Here is a 23,803-nt window from a genome sequence, read left to right as displayed (position 1 = left end):
ACTGCTTTTCTCACCCCTGGGGGGACTCAAAGTGGTTTACCCAGAGATAATGGCAAAATTCAATGCCTTACATATGTAAACCAAATCACAAATCAACACCATATAACTAAGTGTAAGATTGCTTCACTGTGCACTGTGTGCAGTTCTCCATTTGAAGTTTCACTGTGCAGTTCTTTCATCTGAGGAACTCAGATGTATATTTGGAGGACACAGAAATCCAAGCAGGGGAGGAAACTTTTATGTTGCCCTCAGACTCTGCTCTGAGAGAATCCTCATAACCAGAGTACATACAGACTGCCTTTCCATCAGTATAGTTGGCAGAAGGGGCGGCTAAACCCATTACGCAAAGTAAGCATTTGCAGTATAATTGATTTTGCCCAGGGGCGCTCTTGAGGCGCTCTTGGGGGAAAATAGACCTTGACATATGCGAGTTGTAGTTACTGAGATGTATAGTTCACCTACAATCAAAGAGCATTCTGAACTCCACCAATGATGGAATTGAACCCAATATGGCACACAGAACTCCCACGACGAACAGAAAATGTATATCTGTGATTAGTTGGGGGGGGGGGGGGTGCCAAAATACTGTTTGCTTACCGTTGAAACTTACCTAGGACCGCCTCTGGTTGGCAGCCACAGCCCTCAAAAATACAAGTACATGGAAGATCCTGTGATGATTTGATGGGAAAAGAATGAAATAGTACGTTGGCAGTAGCTATAGGTTGCACAAATGTTGTACAGTGTCTAGACTGAGGGGAGTAATAGTACCACTCTATTCTGGTTTGGTCAGGCCTCATCTGGAATATTGTGCTCATTTCTGTCCACAACAATTTTAGAAGAATGTTGACAAGCTGGAACATATGTCCAGGAGGGCAAACAAAATGGTAAAAAAACCCCTGAAAACCACGCCCTTGGAGGAACAGCTTATGGAAATGGATATACCGAGCTTCAGAATAGATTTTTTAAAGTGACATAATATTCAATAACAGCTTGTTTGTTCTTGGTCCAGAGGAGCAATGAATTCAAAGTGCAGGAAAAGAGGTTTGGCTTAAACACCAGGAAGGACTTCTTGCTGGTCGTAAGTACTACTTGATAGTTAAGAACACTGCTTTGGAGTACAGTATTCTTCTCTAGAGGTTTTTAAACAGAGGCTATCTGTTGGGTGTACTTCCATTGCATATTCCTATATGGCAGGGCCCTGGACTGGATGATATATTCCAACGCTATGATTCTATTATGCTATTTGATAGGAAGATTATGGAATGGATAGAGGAAAACAAGAAATATTGTAGAAGACATGGATCAAGAAACACAAAATGAAGGTGGAGGGGGAGAAAAACCTGAAGGGGGAGGGGGAGAAAAAATGCTGAGAAAAACAATGCCTGCCATAGATGCAGGTGAAATGTCAGGAGAGAATGCTTATAGAACATGCCCATACAGCCCGAAAAACCTACAACAACCCAGTGATTCTGGCCATGAAAGCCTTCGACAATACTGAGAAAAACAATGTTAAAAGTGGAAAGGGAAGAGAGAACACTAACCACAAAAAAACCAGGCCTGGTCCCATATTAAACGTGTGCCCTTTCTTTTTAGTTCTCTGGAGGCTGCAGCTTGTTAAGCAAATAAAATGCCAGATAGGAAGGAGGCTGATAAGCAGAGTTATATCACAATCTTTTGCATTTGTTAACAAAATACTGATATTCTCTGCCAGCTTGTATAAAAGTGAACTTTGAACGTTTACCTTAACAAATGCAAATATGTTGTAAAAATAATCTCAAGGTTCCAGTAACCGGAGACACAGACAGAGGAAAAGCAGCAGAGATCTGTCTAAGCGTTCCATTGGACTGAAGGTAAGTATTAGTGCATCTTTGAAATATTATTTGGCCATATCTCCATATTCAATCATTGCATTCAGAGAAATAAGGAATAAAAATTTAGAAGGAGGAGAACGTGAGAACTAAGTGATCTTGGACATGTAACATCTTGGCAAGAAACTCCCGAAAAGGTTATCCTAAGTTAGAAATAACTTGAAGAGACACAACAGCAACAGTGTTTGAAAGAAAAACTGTCTAGCAGGACACATTTTACCAGATTGATGCACAATTTAGAAACATACAAACACAATACAACCCACTTTAAAAACAAGTAACATGTTTAAAGCCTAACCATATCTATTTTCTTTATAGAATCTTTTTATCTCCTGAAAAAAGAAGAAAAGAAGTGTAAAATGGCATATGTTAGAAATAAATTTGTCGAGGCTGTGGAAAAAGCAATGGAAGCTGGTAAAAAGATGACTCCAGAACAAAAGCTATTCACTTACGATGGCATTGTGTACCCTACAACTCTTTGCAGCCCAGAGGTCTTCAAAGCTCTTGAGTCTTTTGAAGCAAGGAGTGATGATGTCATTCTAGATGGATATTGTAAATGTGGTGAGTCGCCTTTGATATATCTATATCTATATAGTCTACCATGAGTGATTTGAACTGAAACTGTCATTAGAAGAGTTGCTTAAGGTTAAAATTGATTGGAATCCTAGCATAAGGGAGACCAAAGTGTAAAATGATAGAATCAGAAAAGTTTGTCTTCAATTAGTTATAATAATGAGCCAATACAGTTAGCTGGGGGGAGAGTGCGAATGGGGAAAGAAAGTTAATGACTATTGCCAGATTTTCAGTCAGTTCAATTCAATAGCCTTTATTTGGGTCAACAAACCTTCGGCTGAAGTCAAATGAGGACAGAATAGTAAATAGTGTTTGAATCATTTATAGCTCACCCTGTTCCCCAGATTTGAACTGCCAACCTTTTGGCCGGCAAGCTCAGCGGTTTAAACCACTGCACCACCAGGGGGCTTAAAATGATCCAAACCTTGGGTCATGTAAAGGCTGACCCCTCCCCCCCTCTTGTGCTACTGAATAAATTGAGCAGAAGCTGGGCCTAACAATGGGAGCTCACCCTGCTCTCCAGATTCAAAGTTCAGCAGCTCACTGGTTTAACCCACTGTTCCACCGGGGGGGGGGGGGGGGAATACTCTCAGTTATTACAAGTTGCAAATTGTCCATGATGAAGCACTTGCAACTTTTTGTGGCAGCTCTCCAATAGAGGCCGGGTAAGTACTTTTCTTTTTAAAGGGTTTTTTTTAGGGCTTTGGAGGAGGGGGTTGGCATTCCCACAGTTTTCTGGGCTAATTTAGCCCAGAAAACTGTGGGAATACTGTCTGGACTGCCAGTAGAAAGAGGGAGGGGGAGGAGGAGGAATATCGCTCCCGCCCCCTCTTCTCCTGACACAGCATTTCTACATGTTAGGAGAGCTGCTGCAGCTCTCTAATGGAGGCCGGGTAAGTACTTTTTAAAAGGGCTTTTATAGGGCTATTGGAGAGAGGGGTAGAATGTCCCGGTGCCCTCCCAGGCCACTCCCAGAAGGATATCTGGAAACCTGTGTGTGGACAGGACCCCAGTAACATTCACATTTTTTAAACATGAATGCTCCTTGGATAAAGCCCTGTCTGGAACGGCCCTCCGAATATCATGGCCATAATCCCACAATATCTTATTTGAACTGGGTTATCTGAGTCTACACTGTCATATATTCCAGTTCAAAGCAGATAATGTGGTATTTTATTCAGCTGTGAGGAAGGGGTCTACACTGCCTTATAAAATGCAGATTATCTGCTTTGAACTGGATTATATGGCAATGTAGACTCATATAATCCATTTCAAAGCAGGTAATGTGGATTATCTGCTTTGATAATGCAGATTATATGGCAGTGTAGAAAGGGCCTCAGGCTCAGAAGAAGGTAAAGGCAAACTCCCTCGGAACCTGCAAATATAAACTCCATGTTAAGGTTGCCTTAGGGTCAAAAATGGTTTGAAAACACAGAATAATGTTATAAAGTTTGAGAATGAATAATTTTATGAGGCAGAATTCTTATTTGTGGGACAGTATCCTAATTTCTCTAGCTCCCTCTCTACAGCTATATTCATGCCCAGGGAATAGATTTCATCAAGTGAACTCACCTAGCGTATCAAGATTTTGCTGAGAAACAGGTCAAGATTTAAATCAATTTCATAAAGAAACAATGGTTGTGCACTTAATAGAGTGTTTAAAATTACAGCAAAGGTTTTGTGGAGTGCATCAAAATAGACTGAAATTTGGCCAACTCCTGGAGAAAATTATGGTAAGTTTGCTTCACATATATAGACATAGACGTGAACACTCACTTAGAGTTGATGCTAGCTTGCTATGAATGTAAGTCAATGAAATGTATTGATTTGAGCATAACTTAAAATAACTCTTGCATCTTTTGCTTCATAGCTAACCTTGGCTATGGATTACCCCTGGGGTAAAAAAAAAAAAATCTAATTCTCTTTTTCTTTTCTAGGTAATAACTGGGTTGGTCAGATTGTTACAGATTTAGTAGCAACCTCTGCAAAGAAACATGAACCTCACAAATTTAACAAAGAGCTACTACTGGCAGAAATGCCCTTCTTGGAAATTGGAGATCCTGAAAAGTACAAGGTGAACCTTTGCCTACTTATACAGAAACCTGAATGGGTGCTTAAATACATACTTATACTTCTCCTTGCTCTTTAGCCTCTCCTCCTCCTCTATGTAATTGTTGCTGCTGCCAGTGCTAGAGATGAATGAGGATGCTTTATATCGTTGCACACATGTTACTTTTCTGATATTTAAAATACATCCTTCTGCTGCTGTATTTGATTAGCTGACATCTCTTCCAGGTTCCAGGCCAATCATAATCATGGCTGGCAACTATTGGGCCTTTGTAGGTACACCGACATTCTTCATGTTGGAGGAGCAGACACTACCACCTTCCACACCACAGCTGTTCATAAGCACTCTAAATGTCAAATTCGAAACTAAAGACCATATCAGATGGCCATTTGGAAAGCGGGGCCTGTTTGTGCTGGAATGGCAACTTGACAGTGATGCATTTTTTTTCATTGATTCTACCCCCCAACTTTGATTCGAATTAACCTTGCACTGATGCACTGATGTGAATTATTGGGCTAATTCAAACTACTGCACTGTAATTCTCATTTAAGGTATTGGGAACACAGTTTATGACCTCATCAAATGGGCTGATTTACCCTTCGTATGCTTCTTCCCTGCCCCTTTCACCACAAAGCCCATTACACAACACACATCTACTTCTGACAGGGCTCCACGATGAAAGGGGCAGGGTAGCAGTGCCACAATGCGTGGCGAATCCCTCATTTAAGGTGATAAGGTCCTTAATCTGCCCTACATTGTGCATGATGTGGATATTGTGGTACTGAATTGCACTGGTCTAACATTATGTGGGCAGTGTGTATTCCCCTATGTGGATTGGCTCCCCCAAGACCAAATTGTTACATGTATGAACCCATTTACTTCTGTAGAGGAAAAGTTCAACTGTCTCTGTTTGGCAGGTAATTTTATAATTTTGTTAGATCCTTTTGGAAACCTCTAGAACAGAGGTTTCCAATGCCCTGCCTACTTAATCTGGATTGAAAGCAGCTCAAAAATGTTGTAATGATGCATAGTGTGAGCATGTGCAGCAACATGAATTAAAAACTTTAAATTTGGATAAGGTAAATCAGGGGTTGTTCCAAAATAGGGCCTGTAATGTGCATCAGTTCATGTAGCTCATGTAGTTTTGAGCCACATGCTTAAGTGGTGGGTGCTCTCCATTGTGATAGGGGAGTGGGTAAAATGATTTCTATATTACTGTAAAGTCACGGGTCCAGCAGATCCTGGTTTTTAATTTATTTTTTTATTAAATAAATAAATAAATATTTTAAGCTGTAGACAGTAAAATAGAACAAGGCACAAAAATGCCAGTGAACAAGGTGTTACATATATATGGGTATAGATATGATCTAACATTTTGGATTAAATTCTGGGTGTTTCTATCAATGACATAAATGTAATCAAAAATCCTGATTTTATATATATACAATTGTAGACCGTCCTTGTACATAACCAAGTGCAGAATATTTATTTATCTATTCGTTTGTTTATGTTATATGCTGCCTTTCTACAAATAAACATAAAAATGCATGGGGTATTTATGGTTTGTATATAGAAACAAAAATATTGACTGCCAGATTAGGCCAAAATAAAATGTACCTCCCCATTCCTGAGGAGAAAAATTGTCAGACAAAATAAATAAATGGACTTTATATCTACATTGTGTGCATTCAACTGGTTTGCTACATTGATTACATTGATCTTTTAAATGACTGTTTTAATAGAGGTTGTTTTACCCAATTTATATGCCAGGTTTATGTTATGTATTATTGTTTTCATATGTTGATGTATTTTATTTCATGTGTTATGTATTCTATGTATGGCACCTTTGTGTGCTATTTTGTAAGCTGCCCTGAGTTCTTATGGGAGATGGTGGCAGGGTACAGAGCTAGGGTCTGCAAAATGCCAGGGTCCACAGTCCTGAGGTGCAGCAAACTTTCCTTCCAGTAGTCAGTTTTGTATTTACCACCTGGGTGTTTTTGAGCTTTGATGTTATTATTTCTAAATTATTATTTCTCAATTTCATATTTATTTTCTCTATGAAAGAGAATGAAGAGTTATCCTTCTAGGAGAGTGATATTTTCACATCTTCGTCCTGATAAATTTCCAGTATCAGTCTTCAAAAACAAAGCCAAAGTGAGTAAAATCTTTAATTCACTGTAATTATTCTGTTCCCTTCTGGCCCATCCCCTAATCTAAGTGTCACCACCACATCTTACATTGCTCATTTGCTTTATTTATTATTTCATGTTGTTAGCCACCCCTACAACATGTGGGGGGTGGGATACAAATAAAGTTTTGATTGATTGACAGCTCTTTGCTGGACTTGGAACACCCTATGACTGCCCGTCACCTGTTGCCTCTTTTGAGGACATAATGGGGTACATACAACACATACATCCCCATGTTATCCACATCCTATTACAGTCAAGAACATCATATTACCAGTGTGGTCTGTGTAGTGTGCATAACAAAAAATATTCTTCACACACACACACATAAATAGAGTTGTGCACTAAACACTGTTTTATGTATAGAAAATGGTAGCATTATTAATATTCTTTCCAGCTGCCATCCCTCTCTTGAGAAAAGTCAAGTCCTCACAGTGATATCAAATTTGCTGTCTTACTCTTCTCCAAAATGAATAAGAGAACCACGCAGACATTTAATCCAACATATTATATTGAATAATGTCTCCCAGCAACCATTAGTCAACATTAAGCACCTAGAACAAGATACAAAAATAACACATGACAAAGAACTTCTTGATTTGTGTGACTTTCTGTGCAGATTTCATTAGAACTTTTAACAATGTCTGAAAAATTATTTTTCCTTACTTGAACTGTATTATATTGAGCTAATATAAGTATAAAATAAAATTAGAGGATCATATTCTTAAATAGAGTGGGTTGAGCCTACTCCCAATTTACATTGTATGGGGAAAAACTTAGCATATATTATTGGTGAAGATACATTAGTTATGAGTTATGAAGCCCTGCCCTATGCAAGTTTCCCACATAATTCACAATGAATTAAATGTGGGTTACTCCTAAGAGGGTGTACATAACATTGCAGTAATATACTGTGGTTTTTGAAACTAGATAGTAATATATTTTAGAAACTACAATATCATTTTCTTTCATCCATAATTCTCACATTCTTGATTTTCTTTTTTTTCTTTTTTTTAAAAAGGTCCTGATGTTGATTCGGAATCCAAAAGATGTAGCTGCATCTTTTTTTCATTTTTCAAATACCTTTACTGCATACCCACCATACGACACATTTGGACCATTCTTTGAAGACTTAATGAAGGGACAAGGTAGGATGTCTAATTTTTCATTCATACTAATTATATAATGAACACACACACACACACACACACGAATATCGCAACCACGCCTTTCTTATCCAGTCAATAAATGCCAGAAATGAACGGATTATACTGCATGAAGGGATTTAAATACTTAGGCTTCCTAAACGGTGTTTCATTTCTTAGCATTCTTTACCATTGTCTATGATGGTTAGGGCTGCTAAGAGTTGCATTCCAATAATATCAACAGAGCCTGACAATCCCAAGCTCTTATTGTAAAGTGAGCATAAAATAAAACCATAATAATTTGTGTACCCCTTCCCAACTCCATCTGAGAAGTTCTGAAAATATATTAAGATCTCTGATTCTACAGGTCCTCAGAGATGCCCACATATTTTTTTAAAAAACAGCTGGAGGTTTAGTATGCCCTTTAATGGGAGTAAGCCTATGTTTGGCCAAACCCATTCTGAGTTTTCCACTGTTGGTACTCTACTCTTTATCCTACTCATTTCATCACTGCCCTCTCTTTATTAACTAAATGACCTGGATCTGTTCTAGGAGAAGGGATTCTTGCACACAGTAATGTCTGTTATCTTGGTGACTTCTCCATTCCAGAGATCAACCAGGGTTTCCACAGGATCATGTCTCTTATCAATAGGAAACTCGCAAGTGTCATCAGGAGCCTACCTGGAGCCATTCACCTCCTAGGGTAGATCATAAAAACGTTAACTTAAATAAATAATAACTTTAACAAAAGGAAAACCCATTATATTATTTGTACACTGATTACAGCAGAACATGTAACTAACTAAATAATGAAGCGACTTGTTTTGAGCCAACTTACTGAACTGGACTCTTTATGAACAGAAAACAGTCAAGAGGTAAAATGGTTTTCTTCTCTCTCACACCATCTTAAAGTGTATAGAAAAGTGTATGGGAAAGTCTCACCGATGTTGAAATAGGATGCTCTGAGAATGCAGCATGCCCAAAAATATTTTTAAATAGTTATCTCTGATTATTGTTTCTTGATTTTTTATTTCCACTAGTGCCCTGGGGATCCTATATTGATTTTCTTTGCATGTGGAATAAGTACATAGATGAAGAAAATGTCATGCCAATCACATATGAAGAAATGAAAGAGGTACTATCAATATTGCTAAGATATGGGCTTGTCCCCATTGATTCTTCCCAGTAATTGTGTGAGCAAAGTTAAACTAAGAGATACCAGTAGCCATGAGCTCACTCAGCAGCCCTTCCGCACAGCCATATAAATCAGAACTTCAAGGCAGAAAATCCCACAATATCTGCTTTGAACTGGGTCATCTGTGTCCTCACTGTCATATATTCTAATTCAAAGAAGATAATTTGGGATTTTCTGTCTTGATATTCTGGGTTATATGGCTGTGTGGAAGGGCCTTTAGAAACCTTCACAGATAAGCAAAATTCAAAATTAAACCTAGTTAACAAGTTCAAAACTGTAGACATTATCCACTGTGAAAATTTATTTTTAAAGCTTTTCTGTTGAATGCTGGAACATATCTTAAAAACAAGGAAACTTTTGTTGTTGTGTTTGTACCTTCATTTGTAGCTTTAGTTGCTGGTTTGTTTTGGTTCAGGAAAGAAGTGAGAAGCATAAAACTGCAACAGAAGGAACACAACAATAGGGGGGGGTGTCTCTGGAGGAGAGCTCTGTAAATACTGTGGGCTGCCAAGGCAAACCAAGCCCATTTTTTCTTTAGAAGCCAAAGTGACTCAACTGAGGCTATTTTAATTAGGGTATATCATGAGAGAACATGACTCATTAGAAAATAAAACAATTCTTGGTGAATTTAGAAAATTAAAGAAGAGATTATAAGTATGGATAAGTGGGTAGACTCAGGGCTGTTAATAAGGCGTCCAAAAGATCTCTCATTCATAATGTCACAACAGGTGCTAGCTATCTTGAAAATAATTAACACCAACAAAGGTACCTCATGTGATATGGAGCACAGACTTTTTAGCAGGGAGGATTCATGTAATGAGCAACTACAATCTGTGATTTTGTATGTTACTGTGCTTTGCTCAGTTCCAATATATGCATTGTAATGTAGCTGTAGTCAATACAGCACCCTTGAAGGCCAATTCATGAAAATGAGCCATCAATTAATGTAGTTTGTTTAAATGGAAGTAGAATTCATCATATAATATCACTTCCCATGCAACCTTTATGAGCTTGCAGGAAGCAGAACTGACTTTCCTTTTGTCTTTGCAGAACACAGTTTTAGGAGCTGAGAAGATAGCTAAATTCTTAGGACTGAACCTAAATGAGGAAGATATTCAAGGTGTTGCAAAAAGGAGTACGTTCAGCGCTATGAAAGATAATTCTAAAACAACCCATGGAGAATTTGGTAACGCCCTCTTCCGTAAAGGTATTTTTTTCTAAAATGCTTAAAATTACAGTCACCTATTGGTAAATGCTGCATCCTTATTTTAACGGGGTTTACTATTTCATCACTGCTAAAGCATCTAAATCTGGATAATTAACATATTACTTTCTGACATTTGTACTGCACCAAAATCCAGCTTTCTTTTGAAATAAAAAAAAGTTTTGAATTCATTCAGCTGTATTTCAAAATAGGTACCAAAGGGAACAAAATATTTTTCATGGAATACTCATGAAATGATTGAGGAATTATTAGTGGGAGTCAGACAAATCATTACTCCCATCCTCCTTCTTTAAGAAGCATAATGCCATTAAACAAAAGGAAGGGTGATCTGTATACAATTTTTTTTACTTGTTTAGAAAGCAATGAGAAGCTATATATGCAAAGTGCTATGTGCTATATGAAGCCTATGGTTCAGAATGAGTGATTATATGCATTTTACAACATGGGAATATAACATTCTCCTGTCTTTTGTTCACCTACACACACATTATGAATGTTATCACCCATTTTCATTTGTCCATTTATTAGCAGTGTTTGGGATATTTGTCTACCGGAGCAAATATGGGAATTCAGTTTAGTGACTGGTAGATTCCCACTTCCTCCACCACCACAACTAATATTTTAGATCACCTGCATATGTTTACCTGTACCCCAAACATTTGGTTTTCATATCACAAGGTAAAACCATGAGTATTTATCACATCCACTATAATTATACAGTGTTGTTGGTATGTACCTTCAGGTAGTTTCCAACTTGTGGTGATCTTAAACTGAGCTCTCATGTGACTTTTTGATCCTAAGAATGTGTGATTTGCCCAGGGTCACCCAGTGCCCTTTCATGGATGAGTGGTGATTTGCAGCCTGTTCTTCAGAGTTGCAGTCCAACAAACCGCTATGACATGCTGCCTCCATTTATATATAGATATTAGGACTATGCAAAAAGTTGTTTGTACCTCATTTGTCAGCTCTATTTTGTAAGATCTGTACATACGAGGCAATATTAAGAAATGCAGGGGATGCACACACAAAAAACGTACGAATCGAAAAACCTATGACTTTTCCCAAAGTTAATTTCATTTTAAGCACAAGCAAACCATACCAACGGAGCAAGGCCAAAGAGGCCATTCTTCTTTAAATTAAGGAGAGCCAGATTGCCTGTTGCCATTGTGGGAGGGCAAGCGAGCTGGGAGGGAGACTGAGAGAAACGCATTAAGATTTGAAATCCAGCAGCAAATTTCTTCTAATGTGAACAGAATTCTGGGAAATTTAGTATGGGAAGGTGAGGGCCCCTGTGGCAGAGAATTCAACAGGCCCTGCCCTAAACTACATTTCTCAGCATTCTGCTCACATCAGAAAGCCCCAATGAGATAGGGGAAAGCTATTGTTCGTCTGTAGCAGCAGCCTGGTATGTAGTTTAGAGTTCCAATAAATTATTGAATCTGTGCTGCACTATGAGGAAAATCTCTAAGTTGAAGTTCTATAATATTTTGTGTACCATATAAAGGCATTCAAGGGGATAGCTGTTGTGGCTTTTAAAAACAGTTTTTGTCAAAAATTAATTTTTTCCCCCAAATCAGTAGATGTATGAATCTTTCTGAAACTCGGGGGGGGGGGGGGGTTTATGTCCTTGTTATCTTGTGCCATTGTAGAGATAATAAAAAAGTTAGCTCATGTCTGTTTTTTTAAATGTTGTTTATAAAAACTTTTTTAAAAACCCAAAAAATGTTGGATGAGTGAAATGTTCTGAAACTTGGGGGGACTAAGAGTGATAAATGTGTGCTACAATTGTAGCAAATTTCATCCTGTTAACTCTAATAGTGAGGGAGAAAGAAGTCCCTGAAGTTTCCCCATTGGTGCAATGACTTAATGAAAAATATGTTATTTGTTATAGTTATGAAACGGACCCCTTACGATATTTAAAAAACACTTTAGAAATGATTGCCCCCCCCCCCCCGTAATTTAGTAATGAGTATTGAAATATTTTTTTTCATTGATTGCACAGGCCTAATAGATATCTGTATATGTATTTGCTTCTAGGTTCTGTAAGTGACTGGAAGACACTTTTTAGTCAAGAGAACAACCAGGAAATGGACACAGTATTCAGAGAGCGTTTAGCAGGAACCAAAGTGGGAGCCTTGATAAAGTATGATGTCTATTGCAAGGCGTGACGACCCAGAAAAAGATCTCAGTTTGCCTCAATAGAAAGCAAATGTTTGCATGTAAAAGTGATTCCACTACCTGTAGTAAATTTTTAATCAGTTCTAGAACTTAGATGTCACATTGAGTAAGAGACCTAAGGAAACTCTTCTTTCACAAGTAGCATGCTGATGCGTAGTCTGCAGTTGCCCCTATTTCCCCCTCCTGCTAATAGAAGTATTATGGGATGTGCCTATGTTTCCTGCCCAATATGCATGGGCTAAGAAATTTCATATACTAGTTAGTGGTGTAACTGTGATATATTATGGTATATTTTGCCTTTTTCATACAGTAATTTCATAATGATTAGTTTTTTTGTCTTGCTCAGTGTGTCTGTTTTATTGTCCTGAGACACCAGACACCTTTTCACTGCAGCTTAAATAAAGTTTTGTGATCAACTACTCAGTGCTCTTATCTGGCCAATATGTACCAAGGACCAGATCTGCAATTTAAGGATAAAATAGGATGTTATCACACAGGTTTCCTAAAACTGGTTCTACCATCATAAACCCACCTTGCTTGTGACAGGAGTATGCCATTGCCTATCTAGCCCTTCTTCTTATCAGACAAAGAATTTCTGAGCACATTTAGGGCCCTTTCACACAGCCATATAACCCAGAAAATCAAGCCACAATATCTGCTTTGAATTGGAACATCTGAGTCCACACCGGTTTAAAACAGATAATGTGAGATTTTATTCAGTTGTGTGGAAGAGACCTTAGAGAAATTGCAAAGCATGTTGATCTTACTATAGCTGCAGGGATGCAACTCTTCCCAATCTGTGCATCCCCTATCTTCATACATGCTTCCTTTTTGATTTTGGTTTTTAAGCTAGAACTGCAGTGCTCTGATCGTTCAGAGATTCAAAATTGCACATCTCTATGATTCCATATTTTCACAGTACTGAATTACCATTCATACATACACTTTCAATATTAATTAAAAATAACAATTTACAATTTAAAAACTTCTCTTATTGAGTTTATTCTGCAAATGGAAGGTGCACTTTGCACTTTCACAGCTTTTGTAATGAGGCAAAAACATGCATGAGTGGGCAGTTCTGTAAAATATTATTGCTTTCCAAGAAAAAGAAACATTTAATTTACAGGGGAAATCCATTTTAGAGGCTTGGTGCAGTTCCTTCATTCAGTTTTTTAAAAAAAGCAATTGGGGATGATCAAGGAGAAGGCGTTAACTTTTTGCTTTGCAGCTGAAGGGGCAAATACTCATCACACCCCCCAAAACTAACTGCAGAAGTGGATTCACAGTATCCATGGCAGAAATGGCTTTCTAAAGCTGTTTGAATGGACATTGAGAAGCCTTAAGATGGGGAAATACAATTTCATTTGCTACAGCTTTAATACACCCTGAAGACTGGTTTGCAATGGATTGAGGGTATCATTATGCAGTGATATTTTCACTTGTATCTAAGGAACCTCCAAAGTGTTTCACTGTCTAATGTGATAATTTCCAGAGTCATAAACCATGGTTTGTTGATGGCATACAATTTTGGCATTTATATAGGGAGACAAATCATGTCTCCAACTCTGCACATAATAGTAAGCAAACCATGGATGGAAGTTTGTTTTGGATTATTATTATTATTATTATTATTATAAACATAACAAGATTAGTAAACAGCAAACAAGATCACTATGCTGGTTATCATGCATCAGACACTTCCCAAGTGTCTAGGACTATGTGATGTATCGGCAAATAATGTGTGCAGATCCTAGTAGGGTGGCCTTTTGCAGCTGACAGATGGTAATTTTGTCAGTGCCAATTGTGTTTAAGTGCAGGCTGAGGTCTTTAGGCACTGCACCCAGTGTACCAATCACCTTGACTGGCTTGTGCCAGAATCTTTGCAGTTTGATCTTTAAATCCTTGTATCGTGTCAACTTTTCCAGTTGTTTCTCTTCAATCCTGCTGTTGCCTGGGATTGCAACATCAACAATCCATACTTGGTTCTTTGTTGCAGTTGCAGACAGATGGTATTTGTGGAACAAGTTCCAATGAATCATCTGAGCAATGGTGTTGTTGTTTCTGTTGGTGTTGTTGTTGTATTTGTATACCACCCTTCTCAACCTCAAAGGGGACTGAGGGCAGTACACAGTGTCAGCAACAATTCAATGCCATCAATAAAAACAGTATAAAACATCAAAATTAACCTTTATTTCAGAAGAACAAAAAAAAAAAAAAGGGAGAGGAATCAAACTATCTATGTCTCCACATGGCATGAGCCTAATAAAATGGGATTTAGTTACTTAAATCTTCATCTATTTTATTCTCACAAGAAGAACAAATAATCTGAAAAAAAAAACCTTCATCCTGGGTAAGCATCCATAAATTTATGGTTTGGTGTTTTGCTGTTGTTGTTGTTGTTTGTTATTTGTTTAAATTGATATTTTAAAAATCATTACTCTTCCCACTTTAATTTTGTTTAAGATATTTATTTTCTGTAAAACAAAGTGATACACAATTTTTGCTCAAAAAGTTCTGGATTGCCTCAAGTTCTTAAAATAACTGCTAAACTGCCAGGACTCCATATATTTTACATACCTTCATTATAGGATGTGAACAAATACCTTCTAACTGAAGCTACAGAGCATTCTAACTGAAGCTAATGAAAAGAGCTGGTGTCTACAAAAACCTAAACAAAACGAAAGTTTTGTAATCTTTGAGAAAGTTACTTTCAGTACTGAGGGTGTGGTTTTCATTTTCAACAGTAGATGGAGATATAGCCTTTCCTATCATTTGGCTAGAGCTCCCCTCCCAATTTACTTTTTTTATCTGAAGACTTTGCTCTTAACTTGTTGTCCTTTTTTGTTGAAATAATGCTGCATAATTTTGCTCTAAAAATAAAGTACCAGGTCCCATTTGATCTTGGAAGTTAAGCAGGGTTATTGTCCACTCAATTATGTATGTTAGCTATCCCTTCAGTTCCTACATAGAAACAATAAGTGGGAATGGGAAGGTTAGCTGATAGAGTGCCCCCTGTGTTTCCATGGACTTATGATCCACAGATTCAATGTGGACTCAAATATACACAATGCTGTATTTATGAACCTGGAGGGTTGCCAGCTTCTGCCTTTGAGGCATACCAGTCATGCTTGGTGCCTGGGGCTTGCTGGCCACATCACAGCAGCTCTATTTAATAGGAATTTGAATGTGCACATTTGTGGTATCAGCAGGTACAAATTCCTCCTGAATATCAAAGGTGTGCTGCATTTCTTCCTTACAAATGATAGGGGTGAAGTAGAGGTTATCCACAACATGGTTGTGCTTTACGTAGTCTATCTGATTTCTTTGGGAAGACAGCGAGGAGGGTGGGGGCAGGATTGAGAGAGAAAACTTTTTCCAGCAAAAGAATTGAGTTTGTTTAATTCTACGATCATGTATGGGAAAGAAGAAAGTGAGTGAACCTACATAATAGTTTAAATCAGGTGTGGGCAAATTTTCTAATTTGGGGGCCACATGGGCGGGGTGGGCAGGCCAGGAGGGAGGGTATTCTCCTCAAGTCCTATCCCTGCCCTTTCCTCCTCTTCATCTTCTCTTTTGGAGGCAGAAAGTGAAGGAAAGACAGATAAGTTTGGATTCCTAAAGGGTTGGTCTTGGTCAGGATGAGATGGTGGACAGGAGAGAAAAAGTGTATCCATTAGACCCTGTATTGTCTACTTCTCATATAGAATTCTAGAGTTGGACGAGACCTCCAAGGGCTATCCAGTACAACCCCCTGCCATACAGGAAGGAATAATCAAAGCACTCCAAATAGACAGCCTCTGGGGAAAAGCCTCAAGAGAAGGAGGCTCCATCACACTCCCAGGCAGGCTATGCCACTCTCCAGGAAGTTCTTCCTAATCTTTTCAGTCAAATCTCTTTCCCTGCCATTTGAACCCATTGCTCCCTTGCTCCCTGGTCTCTAAAGCAGCAGAAAGTCAGTTTTCCCCCTCCTTCTCAATGGGTCACCCTTTTAAATCTTGTAATATGGTTCTCGTGTTCCCTCTCTATCTTCTCCCAGCTAAACATTCCCCAGGAGGAAAGGAGAAAGGAAAAAGAGAAGGAAGAAAGGGTGAAAGGGAATGGAGGAAGGAGGGAGGAAAGAGAAGAAACCTCTACATTTTATGGCGAAGGGTATCCCCTCCAGCCCTGGTCACTTGAAATTTGCACTTTCTCTCAGCTCTATTTAGGAATCATTGCACTTACTTGAGCCTGAACCCAGTTTTGATTTTTATCTCAGCCATAAGCTTGTTTTTATGATAATGTTTTGTGACTATGTTATGTTTTTATTTGATTGATTTTAATGTGTTCTGTTTTTATTTGTAATCTTGGGCTTGTCCCTTTGTAAGCTGCCCCAAGTCCCCTGGGGGAGATGGTGGTGGAGTATAAAAATTAAGTTATTATTATTATAAGGAAAGACAAAAGGAAGGAAGGAAGGAAGGAAGGAAGGAAGGAAGGAAGGAAGGAAGGGGGAAGGAAGGAAGGAAGGACGGACGGAAAGGTGGGAGGGAATGGAGGAAGAAAGAAGAGGGGAGGGAGGAAGGGAGAAAAGAGAGAAGGAAGGAAAGACAAAAGGGAAGGAAGGAATAAAGGAACAAAAGAAGGAAGGGGAAAAAAAGGAGAGAGGGAAGGAGGGAGGAAAGAGAAGGAAGGAAGAATGAAAGGGTGGAAGGGAAGGAAGGAGGGAGGGAGAAAGAGGGAAGGAGGAAAGAAAAAGCGAAGGAAGGATACAATATGATAGGAGGCTGAGAGAGAGGAGGGCCTGAGAAAAAGGCCACCGGACCTAGGTTTGCCCATACCTGGTTTAAATGCTTAGTGGAGTATCCCCATAAATCTAGCTTGGTGCATAACAGTCCCTTCAACTCTGGAACCCAAGAGCACTATCACTTTTGAGTTTCCACGGGTAATTAAGATTATTGGCCTTTCAGTCTTTTAAACCAGGAAAAGCTGCTATAGTTGTTTTCATTATCTGTGGGTTTAAAGCTATTTTTGAAGAACCCTTTTAGTATAATTGAAGATGTTTGATGTATATATTTAATGTATTAATTATTTTATTGGTGGTACAAGACTTGGGGATCCTGGCAATTTGAGAGATGATAGAAAAATGTTTTAAATGAGTGAGAGAATAAATAAATAATCCTCCTCCTTATTATTAATGTTAGAAAGAAGGTAGTATTGTTTCTCTTTCTCCTAAACTATGTGTGTTCATTTGGCATGATGAAAATAAAAGAGGGGAACAATTTTCTTCATTAAGTGTGTAGAAGTTTAAGGAAGTGTTAGCTGCTCATTGGAGTTAAAGCAGAATACGACATGGTCTATATGTTGTGTTCTTGGATATCAAACAGAATGCATAGGTAATGGCTATATTGGAGTAATCATAAAAAAGAATTTTCAGGGTAAGCATTTGAAAGAAACAATGCCAGGTAGCTGTATCTAGGTGTCTTTTAATAATACTTTTGGGGCACTGTAGTAAATTATAAGATCAGTTAGATGCAACTTCTCACAGCTGCATGGAGCATTGCAACTAGAAATGTCCAGAACAACAGCAATCGATTGCATTAAAAGTCTGTCCAATGCTTACTGTTTTCTGTTCCACTGTTCAGTGTAGCACACTCTTCCCCTTTTTGTGGGCCCATTCATCATTCCCTATCTTATCTAGGATCCTGTTATTAAGGAATCAATAAAGTGGGTTGTTGTAGGTTTGTCGGGCTATATGGCCATGTTCTAGAAGCATTGTCTCCTGAAGATTTGCCTCCATCTATGCCAGGCATCCTCAGAGGTTGTGAGGTCACAGCCTCTGAGGATGCCTGCCATAGATGCAGGCAAAATGTCAGGAGAGAATGCTTCTAGAACATGTCCATGTATCCCAAAAAACCTACAACAACCCAGTGATTCCAGTCATGAAAGCCTTCAAAAATACATTGAAGCAATAAAGGTTTCTGTTCAACTTCTTAATAATAATAATAATAATAATAATAATAATAGCAATAACTATTTTTATACCCCGCCAACCATCTCCCTAAATGGACTTGGGGTGTATTGCAAGTGGGGCCAAGCCCAGAATATATAGTAAAATTCACCAACTAAAAATGCAGTTAAAAGCATGATAACATATAATAATTAAATTAAAACACAATTAAAATTGACAAATATACAAGCAACGTCAATTTATTTATTTATCGTGTCACAAGCAACGTTGAAACTGTATCAAATTAGACTCAGCAACCAGCAACCTGAAATACGCATATGGGCATGATCAGACTAGAGAGGGCTGAGAATGAACTTGTGCCAAAAGCAGATTGTATGACCAAGGTGAGGTGTAAAGTGCTGAGTAACAAACCTTATCGGTAAACTAGGGCTGGGCATTCATGAGCAGGGATTAAACATCATCAAATGCACACTGGAACACCCAGGTTTTCAAATCCCTGCAGAAGGCGGGCAGATTGGGGGCTAGCCTTATTGAGTTTAATATATTTTCTCATTTATATGACCAGGAAAAAGCAAATTCCCATCTATTGTTCCTGTGGCTGGTACACCCTTATCTGTGCCTACCATGTTAAGCCATGGATTAACAAACAGTGGCCATGAAAAAAACCATAAGCACACCCATACTACTCACTTCAAGATACAACCTGTTTGAAATGCAATGTGTACCTAACGTCATATATAGTTGTGAACCTTGTGTGATTTTCTTTTTAAATGGCATACTGCCATTTGGTATCTATATCTTTTCTTTGTTTATCGCAGAATCAACAAAAGGAACCATAGAAGTGATATATGGTGGAATTTGCCAACATCTCACCTTCAGCTCCTACCAAATAACCTTCTAAGGATGCAAAGACAAAGGAGACTTCCCAGTATACATTTTGTCCAAGAGTCCCAGAAACACACTGCACAACATTTCACAGATAAAAACGAAGACATATTGTTAAGTAAAATTGGGTGTAATCATGGTGGCAAAGCTTATTCAAGAGGGAGAACAGACAAGCTAGGAGATGCAGCTAGCTTTTGCCTGCATTAGTGGAGAAGGAAGAAAAATCACCTCTCCTCTCTGCTGAGTTAATTGAGTGCGAACTACTTTTATAATTTGAACTCCATCCAAAGTGACTGAAGTAAATTGGGGACAAAGAGGAAAAGATGGAGGAGGAGTGATAATCCGGGCCATTTTAAAAGCAGTAGAAAAAGTAGGATAACAGAACTTTGAGACAATTGGAGAGTATGCAAAATCTGAAAGCAAGCCCTATGTTGAACTTTATGTGTAAAATTGTTTTCTGTTATTCACTTTTTATAAGCACATTTTACATTTCTAAAAGTAAAAGAAAAAAACAACATTTCAAACTAATTTCTCTTCTTGTTCTTTCAGGGACAGTTTATTTTTAAGTTAGTCAGTTGAGTTGCTCTGCCTCAGAATCAGAGGTCATTTGGCTCACAATGTTATAAATGAAATTGAACAACTGTGAAAGGCTATGGGACTACTTAGGCTCCTAAGGGGCAAACCTTTATTATCCCACCTCTAAAAACAAAATGTTCATTAAAATAATTGCACCGAAATGATTTTTTATAATGGGAAGGGAGGGGCAATTGAAAGAAAATTGAAAGGACCTAGGACATTTTAGGCCCTTCTCTCCAATAGATGGGGCTCCGTGCTGTCATGCCGGCCACGTGACCTTGGAGGTGTCTACGGACAATGCCGGTTCTTCGGCTTAGAAGTAGAGATGAGCACCACCCCAATGACTAGACTTAATGTCAAGGGGAAACCTTTACCTTTAGCTTACTCCAATAGAATGATCAGTTCTGAAATCACTTTATCTTAAAAAAAAAAAAGCCTGGACAAAATGGCCTGGACAGCAACTCTCCCCTTCTATTACTAAGGGGTTCCTAGGAGCATATAGCAAAAACAAAACAGCATTTTGCTTCCACATGGCTGATTTTCTTGCCTCTGTTGAAAATCATCAATACAACATAACAACACTTAGGATTAGGTAGAAACGTTAGGACTGATATACCTAATTTTGTGTTCCATACAAGGGCACAGATTTATAAATAGTTGAATCTACTGTTGTGTTTCATTGCCAACAAGGTGTCAATGGACCGTTCTGGTTGAAGTGCCAAAGTGACTTGGGTGTGTTTGGGAACAAAGTGCCTTGATTAGTGACTGAAAGTAGTGATGGGGCACCCTCTGCTATAAAGTAATTTTGTTGCTCGATTTGGCATTCATTCATTTAATATCCTGCTTTTTGTCCAGAGTGGAATCTGAGACAGTTCCCAAAAAGAATAAATTGAAATGTGAAAAATATTAAAACAATTTAAAAAATTAAAACAGTATAAAATCATACACAGTATGAAAGTATACACAATATAAAAGCATACACAGTTTTTTTTTAAAAAAACACCCCTCCAAGTCTCCCTGCAAGTAATTACACATTAAAAGTGTTCTAAAACAAAATGGAATGATGAAAGGAGAGCATGGGGAAGGTTACTGTAGCCTCCTGTGGAAGGGAATTCCAGACAGTGAGAACAATCACAGAGAAAGTTTTTCTTTTGTCTTCACCACAGAGCCTGTGAGGCTGCTGGGACAAAGAGAAACTCTCTCTGTGGGTTTTAAATCTCTGGGAATTTCATACAGAGAGATATGGTTCTTCAGAGAAGAGAGATGTCTTCTAGAGGCCACGACGAGCCTATAGTGCCTGGAAATTGATTCTTAAGCACTTTTACCCAGAAGAAAGGGAAAATAACGTATTTCCAATATTTCCACTAAAACTGTGTTTTGATTTGTTCTGTAAATAATTTACTGGACATCATACTTGTTTACATTTCTTCTTATTCCAAAATTCCAAGAAAGGAAAGAAAAATCTAGATTATTAAGAAGCAGTTGCAGAACTCATAATTCCTCATAATTCCTCTCTGTTAACTCCTGTATGTTATCTATTTAACAGTTGCGGGTCCATAGACCATAATAAAGTTATATATGTATAATTCCTCTACAGGAAATAGGCATCACTATCACAATATTCACAGCACTTTCCCCCAGTTTAAACTATGCTATGTGTGGCAATGAGCAAAGGTAATGAGCCGCCTCATTTGGTATCAAAGGGAAAGGTTAACAGCAGAAATAAATCAAGATTGCACAAGCATTTTGGATTATGCAAGCAATTTATTGTTTGAGCACTACAGTTGGGTTTTAATTACAGTGACAGTTATGCAAGGCAGGAAGCAAAGTACGGCCTTATATCACATAGCCTTGTACATATGATCTTTCAGTCCAGATGTTTATAGCTGACCATGATCCCTAAGGACACTCATTTGGCCTTAATCTGAAAGGGGCCTTACCAATGTTCTAGTTACAGAGTCATCAAAACAACAGCATTGTTTTCCAGTAAGAATTTTGCCTTGTCCTAGTGAAATTTTCATTCGGATCCCAAATTTCTAGCATCACAGCATTTTTAAACGTGACCAGTCAGAAATATTGGTTGGCATCCTGTTCAGTAGTCACAAGATTATAAAACAGATTTATGATCTTTTAATTGCTGGGGCTTAACATTCATTAATGACTGAACATGACCTCCTTTCTCCTGCCATGTCAGCCAGGAAACAAGCTATTGCAGCAAAACAAGTATCTGTCCAGTTGTTTGTTCTTGATGTGTTTCATGACCAGGAGAGTGCTAAAACATTATTTCCTAGTTATTCATTCTGCAGCAACTCCAACTGATGTCCTGCCAGACTGAAACTAATACAACCCTCTCACCCATGAATTCAATAAGCACAGTTCCATTCATCCACAGTGCAAAAAATATCCCCCCCTCCTACTGGAAATGTTTGTGGCTCTCCCTAGGTTCTCCAGTAAAATTCTGTGGTATAATTTTAGCCCAAACCTAATCTGAATAGGTCATCATTGGCTGAGGTCTCAGAACATATCTCCTATGTTTACAGAAGTCATACTGTATATGTTATAGGGGATGCCATCATGAGATATAACCGAGGGCCCTTCTACACTTAGCTAAAACTCTGGAAGAAGCAGGCTAAAATAACCCACTTCCCCTGAGTTTTAGTCCCCAGCCCCTTCCACAACCCTGGGCTTTCCCTTGGGGCGGGGGGGGGGGGGTGACTAGCTGACATCCTGGGTCAAAGAAAGGTTGATGCTGGGTGGCATCTAGCTCCTCCAGACTCCATTCCCCAAAGGGGTCTGCCAGCAGTTCACACCCCTCTGTAGATAAGTTCTGATGCTTGAAAATGACATGTCAGGAGGTGTGGGGAGGGGGGGGGGAGAAGGAAAATCCCTCCTTCTCCACACCCTCCTGAACCATCATTTTCAAGCACCAGAGAAACTGGAGGGGGCTGCGTAGCCTACAGATCCGTTGGGTAAGTTTTAGGGGAGGAATAGGGGCTGGGGGGGGGGCAAGTGAGTGGGTACCCTCCTGCTCCATCAGGCTCCAGGGATGGTTGTGGGGAATTACCCCTGTGGAGATTGAAATTAAGTAGCTATGGCAATGGAATTTTTACAGAGTCTTAACACACAGCCTATTGCATGGGGATAGTAACTGTAGATGGCATTGGCAAGAAATGAAAACTTTAAAGCTATCGTTCTGCTGTACTGTCATTGCAGCACAGGGCTAAGAATAAAGATGTTTGCAGCAGCAAATGTTACATTAACTGTTTTATAGACTAGCTTCCCTCTATTACTATATCATGGTTACTTGTATGTACTTCACTGGAGATTTTTTGAAGATGCCTGAAGGAGAAACTGTGTCCCATAGTTGAAATGTAATTACTGTTGCTACTACTTCTACTTGTGGGATGGCTTGAATATTGGTCTATGACTCTAGAGTCAAGAGCCTGATTCCTCCTTAGCTAAAGGAATACACTGGGTGATCTTGAGTGGCTCACATACTCTCAGTCCCCTGAAATCCCATGATAGGATGTGAACTTCATGGCTGCTGCTACAATGGCTTAAAAGCACAACCCCTTTCATATGCTTGCCCTTCTGATAGCTTCAGTTTTAATAGAACCCTGAAAGATGCCCTTCTTTGTGGTGTTATGGGCTCTACGAAATGGGCAAATACTCTATCACACTCCTGTGCCACATCTTCCATCTCTATGATTCTAATAGGAATATCTAGTGACTTCCATATCATCGGATTGTTGAATCTGCTCTGGGTTTTAGCCTGGATTTTAAATGGGTTACCCAAGGTTATTAATTCTATCTCCACTGAAGTTAAATACCTTGGATTCATTATTTGAAACCTGGGCTGGGCTGGGACTAGATTTATCTTTCCACTGATATAAAAACCACCAGAGAAGACAGTGCAACAATAAGGCTTTTTGAGGGATAGAAGCAGATTGCTTTTTG

At 38.7% G+C, this 23,803-nt stretch overlaps 1 protein-coding gene across 1 annotated transcript; it reads left to right on the top strand.

Moving 5' to 3' along the window:
* Positions 1–1,747: 1,747 nt before the first annotated feature.
* LOC132761137 (sulfotransferase 6B1-like) lies at positions 1,748–17,063 on the top strand. The gene is made up of 8 exons (XM_060753759.2): positions 1,748–1,850; positions 2,187–2,429; positions 4,379–4,515; positions 6,574–6,663; positions 7,720–7,846; positions 8,884–8,978; positions 10,089–10,245; positions 12,301–17,063. Exons 2-8 carry the CDS (start codon positions 2,228–2,230, stop codon positions 12,429–12,431), a joined length of 939 nt encoding a protein of 312 aa, XP_060609742.2. The 5' UTR covers positions 1,748–1,850; positions 2,187–2,227; the 3' UTR covers positions 12,432–17,063.
* The last annotated feature ends 6,740 nt before the right edge of the window (positions 17,064–23,803 follow it).

This window comes from Anolis sagrei, chromosome 1 (assembly GCF_037176765.1).
Source record: "Anolis sagrei isolate rAnoSag1 chromosome 1, rAnoSag1.mat, whole genome shotgun sequence".
NCBI classification, from domain to species: domain Eukaryota; kingdom Metazoa; phylum Chordata; class Lepidosauria; order Squamata; family Dactyloidae; genus Anolis; species Anolis sagrei.
The sequence above is the reverse complement of the archived record's forward strand: the minus strand, read 5'-3'. Positions and strand labels throughout refer to the sequence as shown.